Source organism: Chlamydomonas reinhardtii, chromosome 16 (genome assembly GCF_000002595.2).
Source record: "Chlamydomonas reinhardtii strain CC-503 cw92 mt+ chromosome 16, whole genome shotgun sequence".
NCBI classification, from domain to species: domain Eukaryota; kingdom Viridiplantae; phylum Chlorophyta; class Chlorophyceae; order Chlamydomonadales; family Chlamydomonadaceae; genus Chlamydomonas; species Chlamydomonas reinhardtii.
In genome coordinates, this window is record NC_057019.1 from 4014297 (window position 1) to 4039216 (window position 24920).

Genomic DNA, 24920 nt, shown 5'->3' on the forward strand with positions numbered 1-24920 from the left:
GGGGGGGGGGGGGGTGCTCTGCGAACACCAGCCTAAACTAAGCTAAACTAGCGGAGTACAGGGTGGGGGAGTACAGATGTGTGTATATGTGTGTGTGCGTGTGTTGTTTTGTACGTGTATGTGTGTGTGTGCGGTGTTGTTTGTGTCCGTCACTAGAGGCGTCACTAGAAGCAGCCACGTGTCCGTCACTAGAAGCAGCCACGAGCCTGGCCTTCGGGGCAAATGGGCCATGCAGAGCCTGTGTGCATGTTCAGCATCGCGCGCTACCCTCCCGCGTGAGCCGTACTCCTTCAAATGAATCCCTCCGTTCCTTCCCTCCTCTCCCTGCCTCCCTTGCATCCCGCTTTCCTCCCCCCTTCAGAATGTGGCCCGCGGTGCGGAGGACCTGGTGGAGGACGTGGAGCACGGCGCCAAGCGCGGCGTGCGGCGGGCGCTGGAGGGCGTCAAGGACGCCGCCATCAGCACCGGCAGCGCCCTGCGCTGGGGGGCCAGCAAGGCCGAGTGTGAGTGAGCTGGCGGCGCGGTCGGTGGGTTTGCGTGTGTGAAGGGTCGGGTGCCGCGCGCCCGCAGACACTGCTAGCTGCAGGTTTTGGCTTGGGTATTGCTGGGTGTGGCTTGGGAGGTTTGACACAGCGCCTTGAACTTGACGCCTTCGGCAGCACTCGACCCCCACTCCCCCTGCACGCACACACGCGCACACGCCCACTCGCTCACCCTGCACACACACACACACACACACGCGCGCGCACACGCAGCCAAGACAGTGGGCGCCGCCGACAGTCTGGAGCAGGGCCTGGCGGGCGGCGGCACCGCCACCAGCCGCGACACGCGCAAGGTGGCGCTGCTGACCAGCGCCGGCATCATGGTGGCGGCGGCGGTGGTGGGCGGGTCGTGGTACGTGTGGGACAAGAAGGGTCGCCCCAGCGGCAAGGATGTGGCCAAGAACATCCAGGATTCCCTGCGCTCTGCGGGTGAGTGGCGTCAGGAGGTTTTGAAGGGTGGTGCGTGGAATGGAAGGTGGTGGATTGGTGTGGAGGGGTGGCGTCGTCGTGATGGGGTGGCATGGCGCGGAGAGCGGGCGCGGAGGGTGTTGATGTGGACCGTGCATTTGCTGCCGTGGGCGGCAGTACAGGGTCGTCAAGGCTCCTGCGTGCGCACCAGCCTGTGCCGTGACGGCGCACGAAACCCACCGCTCATCGCACCCCTCCCTACCCCACCCCCTCACTGGCGCACAGGCAACAAGCTTGCGTCCGAGCCATCTGGCCCCAAGGTCATCGACTAAGGCGGAGAATGACGAGGCGGGCAGGAGGCTGCGGCCGGCTTGGGAAGCTAGCAGTGCCACGGTGGGGCAGCACCGATGTTGTTTGAGCAGGGTCGGGCGCAAAGGTGTGCAGACGTGGCGAGTAAGACGAGTAAGAACGGTTGGAGCTGGGTTGGACCACGGCTGGCGGCTGTATCATTGTGCGGTTACAGTCTTTGTTGGGAAGTATCAACGATGATTGCATGCGGTTGCATTTTAGCGGGCTTGATGTGAGGCCAGTGCGTGTACGTAAGCAAGGCGGTGAGCTGCGCTCAGAGCCGGGGCAAGGCATGAAGCGGCACCGTGTTGGTGCGGACGGCGGTGTCGGCGTGTGAGGCGAGAGTGGAACCCCCGAGAAGAGTACCCCCAGAGCTATGGTTGCATGCGTGACGGTTGCGGGTGTGAGTTGCGTTTTGGGCGGGAGGCAGCGGGAAGGCTGCACGAGCAGGCTGGATGGAAGGCGCAGGCTTGTACCGGTAGCGCGGAGATGAGGACGTGCGACTACTGGCGGCACGCCCGGGAGTATGGCATTGCATGCATGCAGTCTGATAAACGGTGTGGGCGGCAGTCCCGAGCTGTGTAAACCCCGAATCGAAGACACGGGCGCTCATCGGGTTGGACGGCTAAGGTCGCCGTTAGGTCGCGTTTTAGCGCTCGACACGCATGGGCTCTTCCTCGTCAGATGCGACTGTTCGCGAGGCTCGCTTTATATGCAAAGCTTTCATTCCACTTTACAATTACCGTGCAGATTAACAACGACAAACACATGTCACAGCTTGATGCCAAGTTCTTTCGCCTGTTTCGCTGCACCTGACGTGAGAACCTGCAAACCAAAATATGGAGGTCGCCGAGCCACGTTTACTCGCATGCGGTGACAACACTGACCAGCAGCAGTCAGAGCAGCGGCACCATCGCGAGGGCCACCGCCCGCTCGTGACCCCCGCCGTCGCCCTGAGCCTGGCCTGGCAGCTATTCGGCCTCGCGCCTGTTGCGGCCTCAGCACCATGCTCAGCTATAGAACCCTGTATAGAGCTGCCGAGCTACGATGATCGCAACTTCCTCATCGTGCTGGACGGCGGCGGTAGTGGCAGTAGCAGTGGCAACAGCAGCGGCAACGGCAGCAGCAGCAGCAGCAGCGCGGGAGCGGGTGCAGGTGTTGCTAGCAGCGTCGATGCTGCCGACGGTGGTGGTGGAGGCGGTGGAGGCGTTGGAGGCAGTGGCAGCGAGGCGGGGCGCTGGGGGCGTGTTGTGCTTAAGATTCACAATTCTCGTGACAACGAGCGCAGGGCGCAGCTGCAGGTGCGTTTGCGCATGTGGAGGGGCGGGCGTGCGGCCACGCTGGCGCGCGTTTGTGTTGAACGGTACGCGCTACTCACGACGTGTGAAAACGCGCCGTTACTCAGCAATCGACGAAGCCAGGCGTAATCAGGAAAGCAGTCACAACGGACAACAGCCGTTGTGCGATGAAGGCCTAATCCCGGCGGTGCACTGCTCTAACGTTACAGACCTGGCTCGGCCCGTGCCCTACAAGACATGAGCACCTCCCGCTTCTCGCTGCTCCCCACAGGCCATGGATGAGGCCATGCTACGGCTGGCGGCGGCCGGGGTGGCCACCAACACCCCCCTGCAGCCGTGCCCGCCCCTGACCCCGTCTCCGCCCCCGCCCCCGGCCCCGGCCCCGCCCCCGCCCGCTTCTTCTCAGCAGCAGCAGGAGCAGGCACGGCCGCGGCAATGCAATGGTGGAGGCAGCGGCAGCAGCTCCGGAGGCGAGGCCGTGCACGTGCCCTGCCTGGTGGCAGCCGCCCCTCCCCCAGGCGGCCCTGGTGCCACCGCCACCGCCAGCGCCGGCGCCAACACAGCCGACAGCTACGGCTATGGCAGTAGCAGCAACGGCGCTGATGCGGACGTCGGGGCCATCGGGGCCACCGGCGCACGCGCGGGTGTGGCGGGTCTCAGCGGCTGGGCCTGGCTGCCCTGCACATGCTGCAGCGGCGGCGCAGCGGAGGCGGAGGTGGCGGAGGCGGCGGCGGAGCACTACCATTGGCACGCGGTGCGCTGTCTGAGCTACGTGCCAGGGCGCATGATGTCGGCAGTAACACACCTGGTGCGGCAGTGACACACCTGGTGCGGGGGAGGGAGGGGGGGTTGTTTTCGCCATTCCAAACAAGGATACCAACGACATGGGGTGCGGGGGCGGGTATTATGCGGGCGCGAGCTGACGTACAAGGGTGCCGTGTGGAATGGGGAGGGCGGCCACAGCAAGCCGCTGCCAGTGCCCGTTGGCACCAGGCTGAGGTGCACATGCTCGTTCACATCATTCTTACCACGCGGTCACCTGCCCCCCACACCGAACCTCGTCCTCACACGGAGCAGAGGGGGCGTGGGGCATTGTCGTAGACACCATTGAAGAGAGAGGCGGGAAAAGAGCGCGGGAGACCAACAACTCTTACGCGCTCACCTGCCCCCCCCCCTCACGTCGCGCCTCACACACAGACCCCGGGGCTGCTGGTGTCCCTGGGGGAGCTGCTGGGGCGGGTCACGTGCGGCCTGTCGGGCTGGCGGCCGCCGGCGCTGCAGGGAGCCACACACGACTGGTGGGGGCGGTGTGCGGTGTGGGACGGGCACCAAGGGCACGAGGGCTCCATCATCTTGACTTTGCTGTTGTGGCCGTCCGCACCCTCTCAGCCACCCATCCACGCAACCATCCATTTGCTGATGATCTCGTCGGATCATTGCGGCTGCGGGGGCTGTCTGTCTGTAGGCACCCGCAGATGGGCGCGGCGGTGCTGCGGCGCCTGGTGCCGCACATCGGCGCCTTCGAGCCGGAGCGCAAGTAAGCCGCAACAGGCCGCAGCAATTTATTTGGGAACAACACGAGGGGACTGGGTATGGCTGAGCTTGTGTCTGCGTGTATGTGTGCCTGTGTGTGTATGTGTGCCTGCGTGTGTGTGTGTGTGTGTGTGTATGTGTGTGTGTGTGTGTGTGTGTGTGTGTGTGTGTGTGTGTGTGTGTGTGTGTGTGTGTGTGTGTGTGTGTGTGTGTGTGTGTGTGTGTGTGTGTGTGTGTGTGTGTGTGTGTGTGTGTGTGTGTGTGTGTGTGTGTGTGTGCCTGTGTGTGTGTGTGCATGCACGCGCCTGACCCTGCCTCAACCCTTCACCCCTCGACCTTGCCGCCCCCACCCCTCCAGGCTGCTGCTGCTCCAGGCGGCGGCCGACCTGGAGGCGGCGGCGGACATGCTCAGTGACCCGCAGCGCCTGCCCCGGCAGGTGCGTGCCAACGCGCGTGTGTGTGTGTATGTATGTATGTATGTGTGTGTGTGTGTGTGTGTGTGTGCGTGAGCGTGTGCGTGTGTTTGTGAATATCGTGGCAAAACGCCTTTCCTGGGCCCTTCTTGGGCTTTGTAGCCCCAGGTCCCTCGTGCCTCAGTGCTGTAAGCGCGGCTATGCGAAGGTTTGAACATGAACCCCTGTGGGACTGGTGCAAACAGCCTCCCGCTCCCGCCCTGTCGCAGTGCATCCTGTACCGCTTGTCCAACCATCTTGGCATCCCCCCCCCGGCCCTTCCCCCGCCGCCGCCGCCGCCGCCGCAGGTGTGTCACGCGGACGCCAACGACGACAACGTGGTGATCACGGGCCCCGACTCGGCCGCACAGGCGGCGGGCGTCATCGACTTCGGCGACATGAGCGAGATGCCCCGGGTGAGCACGAAGAACATGTACACGTGGCGTGGGGTTACCGGCGGTACACAAACACACACACACACACACACACACACACACACACACACACACCATACACACACACCTCACCCTAACACGCACCCAAACGCCCGCAGGTGTGTGAGGTGGCCATCTCCAGTCTGTACGCAATGCTGCTGGCACTGCAGCGCCCCATGCGGCCGCCCCTGCGCACGCCGGAGGAGGCAGCCGGCTTCCTCGCCGGGCAGCAGCAGGGGCAGCAGCACGGGCAGCAGCAGGGGCAGCAGGGAGGGACCGTGGAGGATGCTGTGCCTGGGGCGGCTCTGGGCGAGGGAGTGGAGGGGGTAGAGGAGGAGAGCGATAAGGCGTTGCTGCTGCGGCTGCTGTCAGCGGCCGGACTGATCCTGGTGAGCGGTTATGACCTGCTGATTGGAATGTTTGTGGCACGCCGGCTCTTAGCGAGCTGACGTACTTTGGCGATAGCCTCCTTTTCCGGATACTTCCTTCCTCAATGCCCGTGCCTCGCCTCCCGCCACCTGCCCCCTCCACTTCACCACCACCCCCCCCCCCCCACACACACACAGGCCGGCTACAGCCGCCACGTGGTGCTGCAGCCGTCCGAGCTGTCGGCGCTGCCGCTGCTGCTGCGGGCGCGGCTGGCGCAGAGCCTGGCGCTGGGTGCGGCCAGTGTGGTGGCGGACCCGGGCAATGCGCCCTATCTGCTCATGACGCAGGGGTGAGGGCGGGAGGGCTGGGGTCGAGGGCTGGGGTAGGTGCTTTTGGGCTGTTTATAGGGGGTGTCGTGGATACCAGCCCAAACGAAACCGAAACCAACCAAGACGCGCGGAGCACAGGTAGAGGTGTTAGTTGCAAGCGATACTACTTATGGGAGGTGGGCCGAGGCGTCGTGGAGCATCTGGGCGAACGGCGCCAGCGATAAATGTCGCCGCCCGGGCGCGGTGGCGGGGGGGGGGGGTTGCAGGGATGTTTGGAAAAGCGGTACAGGATGCAGGGGGGGAATTCCGCAATTCCACGCCGTACCGGTGCGCGTGTTGCATTTGTCCGGCGGCAAGCGGCGGTTTACGAGCTTGGAGTCCACTTCACCCTTTGACACGTACACACACGCACTCACCCACACGCCCCCGCTGCCCCCCCCATACGTGCCCCCTCCCCCTGCCACACGTCCACAGGCCCGGCTGGCGCGTCATCCGGCTGCTGCAGCCCGGGGCGCTCATGTCGCAGTCGGAGCTGCTGGGAGCCCTGCTGCGGGCCGCCCGGCTGCAGTAGCGCCACGGCAGGAGCGGCAGTAGCAGTAGCGCCACGGCAGGAGCGGCAGTAGCAGTAGCGCCACGGCAGGAGCGGCAGTACCAGGAGCAGTAGCAGGAGGAGCAGTAGCGCCACGGCAGGAGCGGCAGTAGCAGTAGCAGGAGTAGCAGTAGCGCCACGGCAGGAGCAGGAGCGGCAGCCTTGCAAGGGGCACGGCCGGGCGGTGGAAGACCGGTGGTGCGGGCGACAGCGCGTAGGCGCTGGTCCTGTGTGGAATCAGAGTGCGTGTACAAGGCCCCCGTAATTTCCAAACCGTGTGGAGCGCCATGTGTGCCATCTTGTATGGAACCTTGTGGAACCTGACTTGTGATTGAAGGACTCATGCCCACCGACGAGGCGACGACCCAGATGCAGGGGCCCCAGGAAAGGGTAGTTAGCATGCTTGGGGACCGTATGCAGCACCACGCAGCAAGAACGCAACCCCGGAAACGCCCAAACTTCCTCGCCTGAGGGCCTACATTGGGGCCCGTTGCCCGCCGCTCCCCGAACATGCCAGCCCTGCCCAGATGTCGTGGCCGCAAGGGCGGGGCTGACCCAGGCCACGCTTGGCCACTTGGCCTGTCCCTCATGCGTAACGTGACTAATGTCACACTCAAATGTTGTCAACACTGAGTACGGACCGGTACGGAGACACTCGAGGGAAGGAGAACCGCAAATGCGTTCCGGCAGGGCTGGCCGGGGCTCGGGGGGCTACTGTATTGACAAGGAGCAGGAATGCTGAATGCAGTACAGGACTACGTCGAACCCGACGGTATTGCTGGCGTGAGGCTGTGGACTCGTGACCTGTGGATTGTCCGATGCCGGTTGGCAACCCACATTTGCAGATTTGCAGCAGTGCTGCACGTCTCGTCGTTTCGTGTCTGTGCCCATCACAAACTCAGCGCGGCAGCCTCGAGCTTGCCATGGCAGCTGCGCCGTCGGCCCAGCACGCCAGCGCCCGCAACACCCAGTCACACAGCTCGCAGACCCAGCATGCTGTTACATCACTTACCAGCCCACACGCTCCCCGCGCGCATGCGCGTGCACGTGCTGCTGCTCACACATGCCCTTCCTCCTTGCAAGCACGCACTTGTCTGCCGCCCTGCCTCATCAGGCTGTGCGAGATGAGGTTAGCGAAGTGGTTTGTGTCAGCGCCCAGAAGGCATTCGCACAGTCTGGTCAAAACCCGGCAGCGTAAAGCCACCGACCTCTCGTAGGACAGCTCGTCAAGCCCACATCTCTACCTATCGACCCCGACAAGCATTCGCAGTCACCACTCACATACACACCGGCACACAGCCCAACCCCACAATGAAATACTGTACGAAACGCCCCGATTCCCGTCGCCGCCGCCGCACTGCACTGCACTGCGCACGCCGCGCCGCCGCACGCCGCAGCCTTCAGTACCCGTAGCCCGAGTAACCGTAACCGTAAGCGGGGTACTGCTGCGCGGCGCCGTACTGCCCGTAGTACTGCGAGTACGCCGCCGCCGAGGCGGCGGCCGCCGCCGGCGCCTGCGCGTACGCGCCGTACGCCGCCGCATGGTGCCCCGCCGCCATCGCGTGGTGCGCCGCCGCCGCCGGCTGCGCCGCCGCCATGGGCGGCGGCGGCGGCGCATGGTGGTGGCCGTGGTCCAGGCGCGGCGCCTTGGCGGCGGCGCCGCCTCCTGCGCCGCCCTCATTGGCGCGCTTGCTGCTGGTGGCGGCGCGCGCCTCGGCGGTGACGGTGGTTGGCAGCATGAAGCGCTGCGCGTGCCGGTCGCATGCGGCCTTGAGCTGCTGCGGGGTGCCGTACATGTCGGCGAAGTCCACGGAGCGGGCGGACAGCTCCTCGCGGTCGCGCTCCGGCAGAGACCTGGCCAGGCGGGAGGAGGCCAGGGGGGCGAGGTCAGAGGGCGAAGCGGGGTTTGAAGGGCGGGGGCAGGTGCGGCGGTGGGGTGTCGTGCTGGTGGTTGCTGGGAGCAGCATGGTCACAGAGCTCCACCTGGGCCCACGACCTGGCCCCACCGGGAGAGAAGGCATTCACTCGCTCGCTCACCGCCTTGCAGCCGCAGCGCTGCTAGTTTGCCATTCCACCCTCCCCTCTCCCACGACCTCCCCATATCCTCGCTGGCCTCCCAGACCACCTTGCCCCTACCTCCACCCCCTGCCCCCGCACCGCCCCCACACTCACTTGCCCGCCACCGCCGCGGTGGTGCCCTCCGCCGGCGGCGCCGTGGCGCGGTCGTACAGGTCCAGTGCCCGCGCCACCGCCTCGGGGCCGCCCGCCAGCTCCTCAAAGTGCACCGCCGCCTCCCACAGGCTGCGCACGCCCGGGCACTGCTCCAGCGCGTCGTCCAGGACCTGTGTATGGGGGTGAGGTCGTGGGGTGAGGTCGTGGGGTGAGGTGGTGCAACGACATGTATGCAGGGGTTGCAAAGATGGTGCAGGGGAGTGTAGCGAGGTAGACTGCCGGCGGGGTTATGCTGGGGTAAGGGCAGATGGAGCGGGGGCGGAGTGCGACGTTCGATGTCTCCCTCGCTCTGGTCCGCGCAAGCCCCTCCCCTCCCCTCCCCTCCCCTCCCCTCCCCTCCCCTCCCCTCCCCTCCCCTCCCCTCCCCTCCCCTCCCCTCCCCTCCCCTCCCCTCCCCTCATCACCCGCGCCCGCACCTTGCGCGCGGCCGCCAGGTCTCCCGAGTGGCGGCGCAGGAAGTGCGCCAGGTGGATGGCCAGGAAGGGGTAGATGCGGCTGCCCTCCTTGCTGCGCTCCTCCTCCGTCAGATCGCTCAGGTACTTGTTGGCTGCGGCCAGGTCGCCCTGGCGTCGCTCGAAGTTGGCGGCAGAGGTGACGGCCTCGATCAGGCGCGGCGACACGTGCGTCAGCAGGTGCACGTAGCGCGCGCGGGCGCCGGCGATGTCGCCGTGCAGCTCGTCCCAGTGCGCCGCGAACATGTGCATCTCGGGACGGCGCTTGCAGAACACCAGCACGCCGCGGTCCAGCGCCGCCTTGGCGCCAGCCTCGTCGCCGCGCGCCTCCAGGTAGCGCACGTAGCGCTGCCAGAACTCTGTGCGGCGCGGAGGTGCAGGGGCAGGGAACGAAGGGAGGAAGGGGGGAGGCAGGGAGGGAGGAAGGAGGGTCAGGGAGGCAGGTGGAGCACAGTGCGGGGGGCTTGCTGCGGCGGTGCGAGTGCTGCGCGCTTCCCCGAAACGTGTTGCGGCAAAGAAAGGTAACGTAGCTAGCGATGCGAAAAAGGCGCGGCGGCGCCACATACCGAGGCGCACACACCAGACACAGGACCCCCTCTGCGCTCCCTGTTGCTGCTGCTGCTGCCCCGGTGGCTGGCTGCCGCATGCCTCTGGCCCACACGTGGCGAGCTGCTGCTCTCTGCCTCCCCGAGGCGGCGCCGCCAGTGCGGTCATGGTGGGCTACGCCCCTGCTGCTCCCGCTGCTGCTGCTACTGCTGCTGCCAATGCTGTCGCTGCTGCGGGTGCGTGCTCTCTGCTGACGTGCCGAGCCGGCACGCGGCGCGTGGAGGGGAGGAGGGACACGGAGGTCCGGTGAAACTAGGGTTGGCGGAGATGTGCGAACAAGGGCCTACTTCACAGGCAGTGCGTCCCCCGAGAGCGAGATGGATAACGCTACTTATTGCGTTGCGGCAGATGCGATTCGCATACCGGGGCTCTGTCAGGGTCAGTGCGTGCGGCAGTGCGGCAGCAGTGCGGCTATCGGCCGGACCGGCGAGGCCGGAGGGCCGCAGCGGTGGCGGCGGTGGCGGCTGCTGCTTTCGCCTGCAAGAGTCACATTCACCCGTCCGTCGCGGCACAGCGCCAGCACCAAGCACAACACACAGAACGCGAGCAGCGTAGAACAGCCCAAATGCGTGCTGAGCCTGCCGCGCCCCGCCCTGCCCCATGCGCCGTGGCCCTTCTCGATGCCCCTTGGCCCCCTCCCCGGACCCACCCGGGTAGTTAGCGCACGCCACGAGGCAGCGCTCGTACACGGTCTGCGTGGCGGTGGGCTCGCCGCGCCCCTCCATGAAGTCCAGGTACTTGATCCAGTTGAACAGCTGTACGCCGTCCAGCGGCTTGATGTGGAAGTAGGGCCGCCGCGCCGCCTCCTCGAAGGGCCGCCGCTTGGCCAGCTCGGCGCGCGTGGCCTCGTACACAGCCTCCTGCTGCTTCAGCCAGGCCTGTGCGGGATTTGGAGGTGGAGGGGTTCGCAGGGGTTGTGGAGGGAGGGCGTCAGTGGGGGTTGCGAGGTTGTGGTGGGCGCGGTGAAGAGGTGTGTGGGTGCGTGGTCAGGGCATGATTACGGTAGTTAACAGGCGGGAAGTGCTGAAACGGCGCAGCGCTGAACTGAGTCCATGAAGGGAAGGGGGCCTGGGTGTGGAGCGGCGTGCGCTGTTGTGCAGGGCGCGGTGGGGAGAAGTGTGCGGGTGGGGATTCGGGGACTGAGGTGTGCGCTGCGGCGTGAGCCGGACGACGAAGTAGCCACATGCGCCCCCGGGCCGAAGTCATCACTAACCCGCAGCTGTCGTCCTCCTTTCACGCCCTCTCTACCCTCCCTCTACGCGCCCTCAACCCCAATACCGCCGCGGCCCACCTGCTTGATGTCGTCGTCCGTCACCGCCGCCGGCTCTTTGGCCTCCTCGCCCTTCACCTCGCCATTGGCGGGCGGAGGCGGCGGCGCGCCGCCCTCACCGCCCTCCTCCTTCTTCACCTCTGCGCCCTCCGCGCCGGCCTCCTCCATCTTAACCTCGGCGCCCTCCGCGCCCTCCGCGGCGGCCTCCTCCTTCTTCACCTCCGCGGCAGCCTCCTGCTCCTTCTTAGCGGCCTCCGCCGCCTGCTTGGCAGCCTCCGCCGCCTCCTTAGCCTCCGCCGCCTCTTTGGCCTTGGCGGCTGCCTCCGCCTCCAGGCGCAGCCGGATGGAGTCAAAATCGTGCGGCAGCACCACCTGCGCCGCCGCCAGCGGGCCCACGTAGCTCTTGAAGCTGCAGGCAGGGCGGGAAGGCGGGCGGGAGCATGTGGGCATGGGGAATGAGGCGGGGTGGTGGGGAACGCTGTGGAAGGTGAGAAGCGGGCTTGACCACTTCACCTGGACTGCTTTCGGGTTGAAGGTCTCGTTCCGTTTGCGTTGAAACCAGCCGCCCTTTCCACCCACCTCCTCCCAACCCAAACACGCACAGCCACAGCCACACACGCACACACGCACAGCCACAGCCACACACGCACACATACACACACGCACGCGCGCACACCCTCTCCTCCCCCCACACGCCCGTACCTGGTGTAGTACCGGTCCAGTTCGCGCACGGGGCAGGCCAGCAGGCGGCAGTAGAGGCTGGACACGTGCAGCGTGGAGGCCTGCTCGCCCTCAAAGGCCAGGTACTTGTCCCACAGCCCGTGGCTGTTGAAGTCGGTGCACACGTAGGCCAGGCCGCGCTCGTACACGCTGCGGGTGCGGGCGGGCGGGCGAGTGGGGAGGCGCGGGAGCGGGCGGGAAGGGAGGGAGGGACACGGCTTGCGGGTATTGAAAGGAAGAGAGCGGGGCGCGAGGCGTGAGGCGCGAAGCCGCGGTGCCTCCGGGCAACCCCGCCCTGCTGGGCCGACTCGTCTGCACCACCCTCTCCCCTGCGTGATGTGCTCCATCCGGGCGTACGCCTCAGAAAGCAACCTTAACCCGCCCGCCAGTCCCGATTCCTTTCTCACCCAATCCGCCTCGTCGCTACCGCCCCCGCCCCAAACGCTAATCATCCCCTCCCGCCGGCGACTCTGGGCGCTGCATGTAAAGCTGCAGCACGCCGCTCCACCTTCGACCCAGCTGCATTGGCGCATTGCCCCTCCCCTCCCCTCCCTCCCCTCCCCTCCCCTCCCCTCCCCTCCCCTTCCCTCCCCTCCCCTCCCCTCCCCTCCCCTCTCCCCCTCACCCGCGAACGTCCTCGGGGTTGGCGTCCGGCAGCCCCTTCTTGAAGGCGGCGTAGTGCCCCCACAGGTCAGCGCTGTACGGCGTGGCCACCACGCCGCGCTCGTACACCGCCGCCGCCGCCTCGGCGCTGCCGTGCCGCAGCTCCGCGTCCGCGTACTTCTTCCAGTAGCCGTAGCACAGCGGGTACTCGGCCAGGAAGGCGTCGTAGGCGGCGCGCACCTTCTCCACATCCTCCTGTGTGTGTGTGTGTGTGTGTGTGTGTGTGTGCGTGTGTGTGCGTGTGTGTGTGTGTGTGTGTGTGTGTGTGTGTGTGTGTGTGTGCGTGTGTGTGTGTGTTTGTGTCTCAAGGGGATAAGGAGCAAAAGGGGCTGTTGGGGTTGGGCTGGGCCGTATTAGGGTCGCGCCTCAGCGTCTGCCTGGGCGCTCCGCGCCACGGCCTGCGGTTGTCCCCATCATCCCGGCAGCTGCCTTTTGCATGTGCTCATGGTCCCTCAGCTTACACTCATACAGCACCATTCAACATGCAAGCGGGCTGGGGCGCAACTGCCACACCCGTGCTTAGCGCACAGCTCTTTGCACATGCCCTCTCCCACCGCCTCTGCTCCCACCACCCTCTGCCAGCTCCCCCCCGTCCCGCCGCCCCCTCTCCCACTTCCTCTCGTGCCCGTGGTGCTTGGTTTACATGGGGCGGTTCAAACAAGCCCACCCCCAGCCCCTCTTCCCACCGCCCCTCTGCCACCGGCCCCTCTCCGCCCGCCCTCTGCCAATGCCCCTCTCCCACCACCCCTCCCGCCGTCCCGCGCCCACCTCCCAACCCCTCTCCACTACCCCTGCAGCTACTTGCGCACCAGGCGATCCGCGATGCCCAGCAGTGCGGTAAAGCTGTTGAAGTCCTGGGGGTCGTTCTGCACAGTCGTCCACTTTTGGTTGTAGGCTTCCAGGTCGGGGTTGGGGGGAGCTGCGCGGCCAGGCACACAGTCTCAGAGTCACTTTGGCGCGGGAGGCAAAGTGGCTTCCTTGGCACGACAGACCATGACGCTGCATGCCTCCATAATGTGCATGACCGCAACAATTACTTGTGCAGCTCTCATAGGCTGCGAGGGCAGCGCACCTGGAGCAGGTGCAGTCTGCGCCTCGGGAGTGGGCGTGCCCTCCTTGGGGCCCACCACCGGTTGCTCAGCAGGCTTGTCCACGTCCATAGCTGATAATGCCCTTGCCGGGCCCTCGCGTCAACGGGTTGTTGCTGTTGTTTCTTCTAGATTTCTGCCGATTGCTTTAGACGGCGATAAGAAATGGTTGAACGAGTCGGTCCGTGTAACTCTAAATAAGAGAGCTGTGATCTGGTGCAAATGAAGCATGCCGAGCGCCGGGTTTCATCCCGGGCTAACAGGGCAGGTATTGTCACGATCCCTAGCCGAAGGTTACTGCTAAACTGTCTAGTCCTACACTCTTTCACATTTTGCCAGCCTACCGCCACCATGTTTGCTCCTCGCCGCCCCGACAAGAAGAAGGCCAAGCAGGAGCTGCAGAGGAGCATTGTGCTGTTTGGCACGCTCTGCGTCTCTGTGCGGGCCATTCCTTACATTCTGCACCTCTACCAGATGGCTTCCTCGTAAGCAGCGGCTAGCCTCGTAGAGCTCCCGCGCAATCGCCCGGGATCCCAGCATGGACGCGAAGGCTCAAGGAGCACAGGGCCAGGGGGGTCGCTCCAAGAAGCAGGGTCAGGTTGATGCCAAGGGCGGGCGTCGCCGCCACGGCCTGGGCAGGCCGATTGCCCAGGTGGAGGAGGTGGAGGTGAAGGACAAAATCAACCTGGTGCGCCTGCGCTACGAGGGCGCGGTCAAGGACGGGCTCGACGACCCTACCAAGGTTCTGCTGTCGAAGGTGCACAAGGCCGCGCAGCTGCAGCTGGGCGAGGACCGGCTGTCGGTGACGGGGCACAAGGGCTTCCGCACCGCGCGCGCCAGCCACGGCGCGCACGAGGGCGCGCTCTACTGCGAGGTGCGCATCACGCGGCTCGGCCGCACCGGCCACGCGCGCGTGGGTTGGTGCACGCGGCGCGCGGAGCTGCAGGCGCCGGTGGGCTACGACACCTTCGGCTTCGCCTTCCGCGACGTGGACGGCAGCAAGGTCAGCAACGGCCTGCGCGAGCCCTACATGCCGGGTGGGGCGGGCTTCCGCGAGGGCGACGTGGTGGGCATGTATATCCACCTGCCGCCCGGCGGCCGCACGCTGGAGCCGCAGCAGAACGAGTACGCCAAGTACAAGGGGCGCTGGATGCGCATCGAGGACCCCGAGCCCGACCCGCTGCCGCTGCCCGGCTCCGTCATCGCCTTCGCCGTCAACGGCGTCAACGCGGGCGTGGCCTTCCGCGACTTCAACGAGGGCACGTACTACCCCGCCGCCTCGCTTTACACCATGCCGGAGCAGACCGACGGCGCCACCGTGACGCTCAACTTCGGGCCGCACTTCGCCTACCCGCCGCTGCAGCCGGAGGGCTGCCCGCCGCCCACGCCCGTGTGCGAGCTGGCGGCGGCGGCGTCGGGAGCCGCGGCCGCGGCTGCAGCTACTGGGGTGGCGGGTGTCGCCGGCGGCGCTGGCGCGGGGATGGAGGGTGATGGCGGGGAGGGTGCGCTGCAGCAACGGGACGTGCTGATGGCGCAGGAACTGCCCGGCGATGTGGCGGCGGCTATGGCCGGGGCGGCGGCGGCGGCGGCGGCAGTAGCAGAAACTGGCACGGCGATGGCGGACATGGCGGCTGCGCTTTAGACAGCAGCAGTGCGCTTATAATGCGTGTGTGCGCTGATGGCATGCGCACGCTGTGTTGCTGCTGGTTAATGGGCTGTCATGGATGCGACTGGCACATTTCAGACTGTAGGGCGTGGTTGCAGAGCCATGACACGCTAACGGATGTGGATCTTAGCCTGCCGAATACGCTTGGGTGGGAGAAGTTGCAGACGGCGTGGCTGGAACGGGTTGCTGTTTGCATTGCGCGCCCCTGCACAAGCATTAAAGCACTGGGATGTCACTGCTGGCATTTACTGCCGCATGCACTGGGAAGGTTCCCCGAGGACAGCTGTAATGCTTTGCAATCCAATGAGTTCATGAGCAGTGGGCTTTAATTGTAGACGTATGGGGTGCCTCTGGGTGGACGGCAGCGGAAGTGCAGCGGGCTTCCAGCGTGAATTTCAACAATGCCCTAGCAGTGTCGGTTACGAGGTAACATTTGAATTCGCAACTTGCGCTACTGACTGCCTACTCTCGTGCCGCCTGCAAGCCCACTCCGCCTTCCGCTCTGGTCTACGTACGCATTAGTTCCGCAACGCACGTCAATAACAGTGCACATGACAGCCCTTACAATAAACCGCTCATGCTAGCCATACCAGCCGGACGCGTCGCAATAACAGGCAGGCACCCAGCAACTTGCCTCATCGCCTTTGCATCTTTCAGCAGCAGTCATTAGGTGGGGGACCCTGGGTATCCAATCAGGTCGGGTTATGTCAACCTGAACTTGCCTCCGGCACGTGCCAGAGACGTCACCTTCGCGATAGCAAAACTTAACGCATATGCAATGTTCGTCAGACGCACCGTGACATGCGCACAGACCTCGTCCTAACCCATGAAACAGCCCCGCCCACGGTCAAAACCTCGCAACCAGTGACCAACATACAGGCAACGGTGTAACCTGGCGGGCGCGCATGCCGCCATCATACCCAGCACGGCCCTACTGCGCACTCTGCTTGTACTTGGTTACATCCAGCATCTGCTTCCCGCACATGGAGCATAGGCCTGCATGCAGCAAACATGACAGGGCAACGTTGAGAAGCACGGATCGGGCGGTGCGGGCTGTACGCACGTACCCAGCTCCCGCCAATCTGCCAGTCATCCGGCTACTAGCAGCCCGTGGCTGAATGTCCCGTTGTCTGCTGCTTGTACCGCCAACGTTGTGTGGCCATGCCCCGCCCCTCACCTTTAGCGTAGGCGCAGGCCTGGCAGTACAGGCCGTCTTGGTGCAGGTTCTGTTTGCACGTCTTGCATTTCTTGGTGTATGGTTGGTATCTGCAGCACAGGGCCCGCACAGGACAAGTTACTGTTGCCTTCCATGCAGGCTTGCGAGCTTGCGAGACGCCATGTCTTTGCTCCGTACGCCGCTGCAGGCGTCTAGATACCGCTTACCGTTTTGCCCCTGTGAGCAACTTGTTCTCGTTGACCTTGCGCCCGCTGCTCTCGCCCTGCTTATCACCCTTGCTGTCCCGCCACTTTTCCGGGCAGGCAACCTGTAGGGTAAGGAGTTAGACACGGCACCGGAACTTCAATACCTGTTTTTAGCGATGATGATGTCGCATTTTTTGGGCTGAGCTCCCTCCCTGATCCAGGAGGGCGAAGCCCCTCAGGATTGCCCCTGTCCGCCGTGCCTGCCTGCCTGAATGCGTGCCAGCCGGAGCCTGGAGTCGCACTACACAGTACGTTGAGCGGGCTGCGTAAACGCATTAGCCTTTTGTGCTTGTGCAGGTGCCGTAACAGAACCCCCCGGCCTAAAGCGCGCCGGCGGACCCGCGTAGGCACGTAGAACATCAGTTTACACAAGTACGGGGGGCGACAACTGTCACCGAGCGTGCCGAACCCATCCCACGGCCCGTGTGGGCGACCGCTGGTGCACCCCCTCCCCCTGGGACCCCAAAACGCACCTGTACCCAATGCCTGTGTCCCCATGTCGACATCCGCACACTTATGTTTGCATACCCGGCCCAGAACTATTTGCCTTTCGCCCGTCTCATGCGCTTCCTAAACCGTGCAGGATGACCAGAAGGCACGCAGTGGCACTGGTTCCTCACCTTTGATAGCTTCTTTTCACAGGCCTGGCAAACCATTTAGCTTGGCGCCACTCCGCGTTGAGCTGAGGCCTCAGCAGCAAACCAGAGCAGCGGAATCCACGCGAGCGGCGATGTAAAGAGGTGTAAAGTTCGGACTCTTGCTTCAGACTAATCTCCTTGATTAACGCTTCCAATAGTAATTTTACTTGGATGCAGAAACGTGGACAAGGTATCAGTCGGTCTCCGTGTCAACGTCCACATATACAGCACTGCCTAGCTTTTATCAAATAACATAAGCATATGGATGCCGCGGCAGGCTTGCCGCGGTCCGATCGAACCCGGCGGGTACGTGTCATTCCGAGGCCCGTGGAGACCCCCTCGTCGCCTGATCCCGCAGCCGGCAAAACCCTGGGGGATACGACGCTCATCAAGAAGACACGCTATCATCCAGCGTGCGCTGTCATCCACAATTGTTTCCCCAATGTTTGTTTCCCTCTGTTCCATCGGCTTCTCGATCACGTTACGAGAACGTGCTTGGCCGCCCGCTTCATGAGTTTGGTAGTCCAGGTGGTGACGGGTGCCGTTCCTGAGGGCTCGTGTGGTCAGAGCGGTTCTTATTAAGGCGGTGCATGAATGCAGGTGCAGTACCGCTCGCAACCAGGGAATGTTCTACCAGCCTGCCGCCGCAACACGTGACGGCGGCGGAACCGGGAACGCCAGCCGCCCCAGCAGATACCCGGTCACGGGAAAATAAAGGGGCCGAGCCCCTCCACAGTCTGAGGCCGAACAACCTCATCGCCCGGACATAGCCGGGGTCGGTTTCCACAGGCGCATAGCCAAACCAGGTGCCTAGCAATCGCGATGCCACGCAGAGCCAACCGCAGCCAGCAGACACAGCACAGTTGTCAAAAGCCGCACTACTTGTCATGCCGCTACGCATGCCCTGCCAGCCCCACCGCGGACCGCTACCTAGACACCAGCCGGCTCCTCAGCCTGCGCGCTTGCGCCGCTTCTTGGGCGGCGCTGCGCTCTCCTCCTCCACGTGGCCTTTCCCGCCGCCTCCGCTACCACGATGCGCGCACGCGCCCCCGCTACGCAGCTGCTGCCGCCGCCGCCGCCGCCGCCGCCGCCGCCGCCGCCGCCGCCTGCTGCCGCCGCCACCGCCGCCGCCAGTCTGCAGCGATGCAGGTCGCTTGTGCCCCAGCAGCATCTCCACCAGCGCGTGCCGGACGTTGGTTGATTGCGGAGTTGACGTCACGTCCCTGCACCGTCGGGAGGGTAGAGTGAGTCCCACTGAGCCCACGACTGAGCCGTCACCCAGCGTTCATCACCCACTGAGCCCCACGCACTGAGCCCACGCCTGATGAGCCCCACTGAGCCCCACTGAGCCCTCACCCACTGAGCCGTGTCATCCATATGTCATCCCACTGAGCCCCACTGAGCCCACGACTGAGCCCCACTGAGCCGTGTCATCAACGTGTCATCACCCACTGAGCCCCACTGAGCCCACGACTGATGAGCCCCACTGAGCCCCACTGAGCCGTCACCCAGCCAGCCATCACCCACTGAGCCCACTGAGCCGTCACCCAGCCACCCAGCCATCACCCAGCCAGCCGCCCGCCCGCAAAGTGGACTCACCCACGCACACCGTCCCGCCGCAGTGGTTGCACACTTGGACTTGGTGATGAGCACGTGAGCCCCCCCATACATGGTACGACCGCCTGCAGGCAGCGCTGCCCGTTGCCGAAAAGATCGATGCGGGTTCTCCATCCTGGATATGCGGTGGTGAACCGTGCGTGGCGGGGGAAGCAAGAGCAAGCTAGCGATCGAGGTCAGAACTGCGAAATGGGGCAGCGTGCCCACCGCCGTGGCCGTGTCAGCGTGGAGCGTGGCCCCTACGTAGTAGCCCCACTGGTAACCCGGTCCGAGCCGGTATACCCGCTACGCTACGCACGAGACCCGCGCAAGCAAATGCCGGAGTACTTGCACACCGTGTGTGCGTGTGCCGGGTGCAGCTGCAGGCTTCTGACTCGATTGCCAGTCATGACCCGCCGGGGGTGCAGCCTGGTGCGTGGGGGCGCTGCTGCGGCCGCGGGAAGTGCCAGCGGGAAAGCTCATTGGCACGCCGCACGCGCGGGCCGGCCCGCCCTCGAGCACAGGCGGGTCCCTCGCTGACGACAAGTTAGACTGCTTCTCCGTTTGAGCACCTATATATTTGGCGGGGTTGGGCGCGATATCGGAGCAGTCCGCGGCTGCAGCAGCGCTCCGCGCAACGACAAAGCCACCCCGGTTGGCCAGCCGCGCGCGGCCTGAGTGCTTAGCAAGGAAGGCTAGCTGCAACACCTGGCTTGCTCGCCGCAGCAGCTCCTTGTCGACAGGCTGCAGAAGGCACAGAGCGCTAACAGACTTCACCAAACGTGGCCGGCTTGTGGAAAACGTATGCTGGAGCATAGCGCCGCACGAGATTAGGTTTAGCGGTAAAGGGCTGCTGTGAAAGCCTGAGGAGCGTCAAGACCCGGCGGATGGGTGCTTGAGAAAGCGGACCCAGACGCGCAAGGGCCAATTCTCCAACCTCATAAGTTGTCACAACGGATACACAGGCATACATGCACTGGATATATACCTGGCAGCACCTTGCCACACAGAGCCCAGAGCACTACTGCAAGTTCTCGACCGCAACGCCTCGTTTCGTGGCCGCGGAACAGGCTGCTGCTTGTGTTTACGTTCTGCTTGGAAGCACAGCAGTAACAGCATAAGTTGTTGCCTTGCCAAGCGCACGTACAGCGCTGACCGGCCTTGACCACGGAGAACGCATTCTGCGCGTGAGTTTGTCCGGCGAGCCATTGCCATAAAATTGGCACAAGATATGAAGCGTACTGAAGCAGAGGAGGCCATGGCAACGCCGCCGGTGAGTGCAGGCTGAGCTTTCCTTGGGGCCGCGGGCTGCTTCGCTTGACCCAGAGGCGTTCAGGGCCAGCATTGTCTCGCAGCGCGTTTAGGCTGATGCTACTAGCTTGTTTGTGGGCAGTCAAGGCCTGGGTGCGTGCCGGTAAGGGACCACGCACACGGCATTCCGACATCCCTCGCAATCCTTCCGTGTCCGCCGGCACAGGGAGCCACCCCGGACGACCGCGACGCCATGCACACAGACTGTGGCTGCTATGGGCCTTCTGACGAGCAGGTATGCTCAGAGCGCGAGCTTGTCCTAACAGGACATGCGGCATTAATGCGGCCGTCAACGCGTCATAGCTCGCGAAGCTGCAGCTTGAAGTTCATTGCATTACATTCACTCACGGCAGAGGGAATGCGGGTCAGTGTGAGACTGTTGGCAGCTGCGCGCGCGTTCGTTCAAGACTGGTTCGCGAGCCTCTCGCGGCCGCCTGGCGGCTGTGCGCTTGTAGCTAGTGCCATTCATTTGGTTTAGGGATGCCGAGCCGAGGGCCTCGCCCGTCGCGCTTGTGCAGTGCGTGCTGCTTGTGCTGAGCCGGATTTCGCCCAGCGTTCACGCACGTTTTCTACCCTCTTGTGCATGTACAGGCGGATACCGAGAGCGAGGAGTTCGAGTGGGCTGATGAACTGCTGGATGGCCAAATAGATGACGGGCTCGAGGCACTGCCTCATGATGACGGCTCGGCTGCCGTCGGCACAGACGGGGAAGAGAGCTTCAATCGTGCCCTACCCGCCGAAAGGCAGAGCCCGCACCCGCCAACTGCTGTGAGTCTGGGACGGTGCATGGCAGGCAGGACGGGCGCTCTCAACGCGTTGTACGGCAGCAGGGCGGCCAGCCCTGAGGCTCGACGGGGTTTACATGTCCATGGACGACGTGCCCGCCCTAGTTTTGGCAACTAACCGCCAAGTACGCACGCACGTTTCCTCGTGCGCTGGGTCCACGTGTCCTCGTGACTGGCACATACACGTGCGTCCCTACCTTGCCACATACCGTCATATTACACCCCCCCCCCCACCCCTCAGGCGATGTTTGCTGATGAGGCTGTGGGTGCTAAGGTGTCCATGATCTGCAGCGACGCACCGCCCAGCAGCCCGGCGGCATCATCATCATCATCATGCGCATCGCTGGACTCGTGGTACCGCTGCCATGTGCCCACCGCCCAGCCGTCCCAGGGAGCAACCCCGGACGGGCTCGACGCCATGCACACATGCTCTGGTAGCTGCGAGACTTCTGGCAAGCAGGTATGCTCGATGCGCGAGCTTGTTCTAGATGAGGGACATATACATGGCAATGCGGCCGTCAACGCGTCGCACACACTTGTTAGCTCGCGAAGCTGCAGCTTGAAGATTTCATTGCAGAGGGAATGCGGGTCAGTGTGAGACTGTTGGCAGCTGTGCGTTGTCCAAGATTGGTTCGCACACCTGCACCCACACGCCAACCAAAACCCGAGCCACCCCCCCGCCCCCCCCCCCCGCACACACACACACACACACACACACACACACACACACACACACACACACACACACACGTTCCCGCCTGGTGGCTGTGCGCTTATAACTAGTGTAAAATAATCCTGCATAGGGATGCTGAGCCGAGGGCCTCGGTCGTCGCGCTTGTGCAGTGCGCGCTTGTGCTGAGCGGCGTTCCGCCCGGCATTCACGCTCACTACGCTCGCTCGCTACCCTCGTACGTGTGCATGTACACGCAGGCGGATACCATGAGCGAGGACACGATTGCTGAAATCGACGACGCCCTCATGCGTGGCTTGCCAGGTTTGGACGACACCGCTTTCTGGCTCACGGTCGAGGAGCTGCCTAGTGATGACGGCTCGGCTGCCATCGGCACGGACGGGGAAGAGAGCTTCAATCGTGCCCTAGGTGCCCTACCCGCCGAAAGGCAGAGCCCACCCTCGCCACCTGCTGTGAGTCTGGGACGGTGCATGGCAGGCAGGCAGAACGGGCGCTCGCTCCCAACGCGTTGTACGGCAGCAGTGCAGCCAGCCCTGAGGCTCGACGGGGTTCACATGTCCATGGACGTGCCCTATCTAGTTTTGGCAACTAACCGCCAAGCACGCACGCACGTTTCCTCGTGCGCTGGGGTCACGTACGTGTCCTTGTGACTGACACACGTCCCTTGCCACATACCATCATATTACCCCCCACCAACCCTCAGGCGATGTTTGCTGATGAGGCTGTGGGTGCCAAGGTGTCCATGATCTGCAGCGACGCACCACCCAGCAGCCCGGCGGCATCATCATGCGCATCGCTGGACTCGTGGTACCGCGGCTGCTTGCTGGCCGCGACCGGCGAGCCGGCGGCGGACGCCAGCGTCGTGGTGAGCCAGGCGGACGGCGTCGGCGACACGGCGACCAGTGCCAACACCAACAGTGGCGACCAGGAGGCACACACCAGCGCGCAGGCCGCCGTCAGCGACGACATGGAGCTGGACCCCATCCCCATGGCGTACCTGCAGCAGCCCTCGTTCGACGGCTGGCCGCACGCCAGCGGCGCGGCGGCCATTGAGGAGGCGCAGCCCGCCGCCGCCGCCGCCGCCGCCGCCGCGGGCACCGGCGGTGTTCCCTGCTACCCCGTCGCTACGTCGGAGCCGTCCGCAGAGGCGGCGGCGGCGGCGGTGGCGGCGGCGGCGTCCACCTTCCCCAGCTGCTCGGCTGAGTCAGCGCTAGCAGTTGCGGGAGGTTCCTGCAGCGGCGGCGGCCTCCTACTGTTCGGCGGCAGCAGCGACGTCACTCTGGCGCCGCACGCAGCGGCCGCCAGCAGTAGCGACATCGGGATCGCGAAAAAGCCGCAGTCGATTGACAAGGACTTGGCTGCAAGCCACGACAAGCTGCAGCAGCTTGCGGAGGGTACGGTGTTGTGGAACCACATTGGGAGCATGGTGCACGTCCTGCCACCCCACTTCCGTGTGATGGCGGGCATGGTCAGCGCGCAGCTGCTAGAGGGCAACCAGGCGAACGCCGTGTTGGCCAGCCGGGAGATCCAGCAGCAGGTGCTGGCGGCGCACCGGCTGGCCAAGGACCTCGCGGCGGCTACAAGTCTGCTGCAAACGCAGGCGCTGTGGAAGCTCCTGATAACCCTGATGACCAGCAGGAACCTGGTCGGAAGTCTGCCGGCCGCCAGCGCCACTGCTGCCGCAGCCTCCGCGTCGGCGGCGTGCCCGGCGGAGAGCGCTGCTGTCGCCTGCGACGAGGCCGGCTCACCGGACTCGGAGGCCACCGCGCCGCCGTCCGGCGGCGTGCTGGCAGCGGCGCAGCAGCGTGCGGCGGGCCGGAAGCGGAAGGCGCCCAGCAGCGGCGCCGCCGACAAGGCGGCGCTGCCGCCCCCTATGGAGGTTGTGGCTGCAGCGGACGAGACGGAAGAGGAGGTGGCGCCGCCTGCTGCCAAGCGGCCCCGGATTGAGGCTAGCAGCATGGTGACGCAGCGGCCCGCGCCTCAGCAGCTTCTGGCTGGCACGCAGCAGCAGCAGGCGCTGCTGCCGGTGCAGCAGGCGCCCGAGCTGCAGCAGCAGCAGCAACAGCACCCGTCGCACCAGCACCCACCGCATCTGCACCACCAGCAGCAGAAGGCCCTGGAGCGGGGCAGGCCGCAGGCAGGGCCATTCCGGGTCATATTTGCATGCCCATGTGGCAAGGAGCTGCGCGACCACATGGCCACCGTTTCGGCGAAGGGCTCAGTGACCGTTAGCCACGTGTGCGGGGGCAACCGCTACGAGCGCAACATCAGGCTGGCCAAGGCCGAGGAGGAGATGCGCAAGCACGGCGTGATCCAGGTGCACTCTGGGAACCTAGCTGCTTCAGGCTTGCTTCAGGCTAGCTTCAGGAAAATGACCCTAGTCAAGGCTTCAGGATGCTTGCTTCAGGGAAGAGACCATATCAGGAAAACATTGAAGCACTTCAGGAAAGGGCCTGAAGCACCGACACCCTGAAGCCCTCTGTCACCCGCCCCGCAACCGGTGTTCATCAGAGGTGTCTACAGACACCGAACTGTTATCCCCATTGTCATGTCGATCAAGCACTCTCACCTCCACTGCACCGAGCACCACATGCCCATGTCCTCGTCATAACCTGAATACCTGCAAGCCTGCCGTGTCAGCAGCTGTATGAGCAGTGAGCAGTGCGCAAGCGATGTTAGAGCATCTTGACTGTGGACTGCAAGCCAGGCATGCAAAAACACCCCCGAGCAAGTAGGCCTCAAGTCCTTGCGAAGAATTCCATCCAACAAATGATTCAGACGCACTAAGCGACATGGGCATATACTTAGCTTGCAAGAGGCTTGAGGTCAGCGACGAAGACGACCGCTTTGACCAAGTTGTAGCCAGCTCCACAGGTCGTTCACAAGCACGGAGCGTATCTACATTTGGTTATCACAACTTCCTACATAGCTTGGAATATTAAAGAACCATCCAGATCAAGGCAGCGTCCGGCAGAGCGTCGGGGGTAATGATAAAGGCTCGCCCAATTATTGCTTGACTGCATATATGTATTTACAGGGACATGTTGAAGTAAATATGTTGAAGAATACAGTAGTGTGCAGCAAGTGGACTCCGTCTGGGACTTAGTAGCTCGGTACTGCTGAGTCCCATGCAGCACGCCGATGAGGCACGCGGAAGGGCAACACCCATGCAGCCTACTTTGTTTCCCGCGCATGGCATGCATGCCATCCTTGCCGGAGTGTCTGGTGCCTTCCCATGACGCCAGCGCTGCGTTGAGGATGGAGCAGCCTCGCACTGGCGGTGGTGTAGGGGGGCGTGTGGCGTGTGCTGTGTGGTGGTCAGCAGTAGTGGCGGGTTTTAGGGTCTGTGCATATGCAGGGGAGGCAAGCCATCACCCTCCAGCGTTCATAGATAGCTGGTTATAGCCTATATCCCACATTGCACGAGTTGGGGGGCGGGCAGGCCCACGCTGGTGGTGGCAATGCCTGGTGTGGGTGC

General features: G+C 64.4%; 6 protein-coding genes across 8 annotated transcripts in view; 4 read left to right on the plus strand and 2 right to left on the minus strand.

The window, feature by feature from the left end:
• The window catches only part of CHLRE_16g670400v5 (uncharacterized protein), a 7556-nt gene extending 5661 nt beyond the window's left edge, over positions 1 to 1895 (plus strand). For both annotated transcript variants that reach the window (XM_043071148.1, XM_043071149.1), the window contains exons 17-19: positions 362 to 503; positions 756 to 971; positions 1236 to 1895. In XM_043071148.1, coding sequence (XP_042915803.1) covers positions 362 to 503; positions 756 to 971; positions 1236 to 1282 — 405 coding nt within the window. In that variant the 3' untranslated portion in view covers positions 1283 to 1895. The remainder of the gene's footprint in view (positions 1 to 361; positions 504 to 755; positions 972 to 1235) is intronic.
• Positions 1896 to 1979: 84 nt separating this feature from the next.
• On the plus strand, positions 1980 to 7131 carry CHLRE_16g670350v5 (uncharacterized protein). The gene is made up of 9 exons (XM_001699184.2): positions 1980 to 2599; positions 2868 to 3404; positions 3794 to 3894; positions 4062 to 4133; positions 4488 to 4566; positions 4890 to 4997; positions 5135 to 5404; positions 5582 to 5733; positions 6188 to 7131. Exons 1-9 carry the CDS (start codon positions 2138 to 2140, stop codon positions 6282 to 6284), a joined length of 1878 nt encoding a protein of 625 aa, XP_001699236.2. The 5' UTR covers positions 1980 to 2137; the 3' UTR covers positions 6285 to 7131.
• A 2-nt stretch (positions 7132 to 7133) lies between these two features.
• CHLRE_16g670300v5 (uncharacterized protein) lies at positions 7134 to 13519 on the minus strand. Of its 2 annotated transcripts, XM_043071146.1 has the most exons (11): positions 13318 to 13519; positions 13055 to 13164; positions 12208 to 12440; positions 11565 to 11732; positions 10884 to 11271; positions 10242 to 10470; positions 10012 to 10069; positions 9553 to 9665; positions 8951 to 9345; positions 8475 to 8644; positions 7134 to 8156 (listed from the first exon to the last, which is right to left on the minus strand). In XM_043071146.1, the coding sequence occupies exons 1-11, from the start codon at positions 13403 to 13405 to the stop codon at positions 7703 to 7705; spliced, it is 2406 nt and encodes an 801-aa protein (XP_042915805.1). In that variant the 5' UTR covers positions 13406 to 13519; the 3' UTR covers positions 7134 to 7702. The 2 variants fall into 2 exon arrangements, with proteins under 2 accessions (XP_042915805.1, XP_042915804.1); XM_043071147.1 differs by lacking the exons at positions 9553 to 9665; positions 10012 to 10069.
• A 100-nt stretch (positions 13520 to 13619) lies between these two features.
• Positions 13620 to 15381, plus strand: CHLRE_16g670250v5 (uncharacterized protein). Its single transcript, XM_043071145.1, has one exon. The coding sequence runs from the start codon at positions 13872 to 13874 to the stop codon at positions 14973 to 14975; it is 1104 nt and encodes a 367-aa protein (XP_042915806.1). The 5' UTR covers positions 13620 to 13871; the 3' UTR covers positions 14976 to 15381.
• Positions 15382 to 15383: 2 nt separating this feature from the next.
• CHLRE_16g670200v5 (uncharacterized protein) lies at positions 15384 to 17299 on the minus strand. Its single transcript, XM_001699125.2, has 4 exons — positions 17042 to 17299; positions 16383 to 16483; positions 16177 to 16265; positions 15384 to 15995 (listed from the first exon to the last, which is right to left on the minus strand). The coding sequence occupies exons 1-4, from the start codon at positions 17075 to 17077 to the stop codon at positions 15931 to 15933; spliced, it is 291 nt and encodes a 96-aa protein (XP_001699177.1). The 5' UTR covers positions 17078 to 17299; the 3' UTR covers positions 15384 to 15930.
• A 1930-nt stretch (positions 17300 to 19229) lies between these two features.
• Positions 19230 to 24851, plus strand: CHLRE_16g670150v5 (uncharacterized protein). Its single transcript, XM_043071143.1, has 7 exons — positions 19230 to 19928; positions 20133 to 20201; positions 20558 to 20734; positions 20993 to 21211; positions 21595 to 21894; positions 22146 to 23759; positions 24086 to 24851. The coding sequence occupies exons 1-7, from the start codon at positions 19887 to 19889 to the stop codon at positions 24098 to 24100; spliced, it is 2436 nt and encodes an 811-aa protein (XP_042915807.1). The 5' UTR covers positions 19230 to 19886; the 3' UTR covers positions 24101 to 24851.
• Positions 24852 to 24920: the final 69 nt, after the last annotated feature.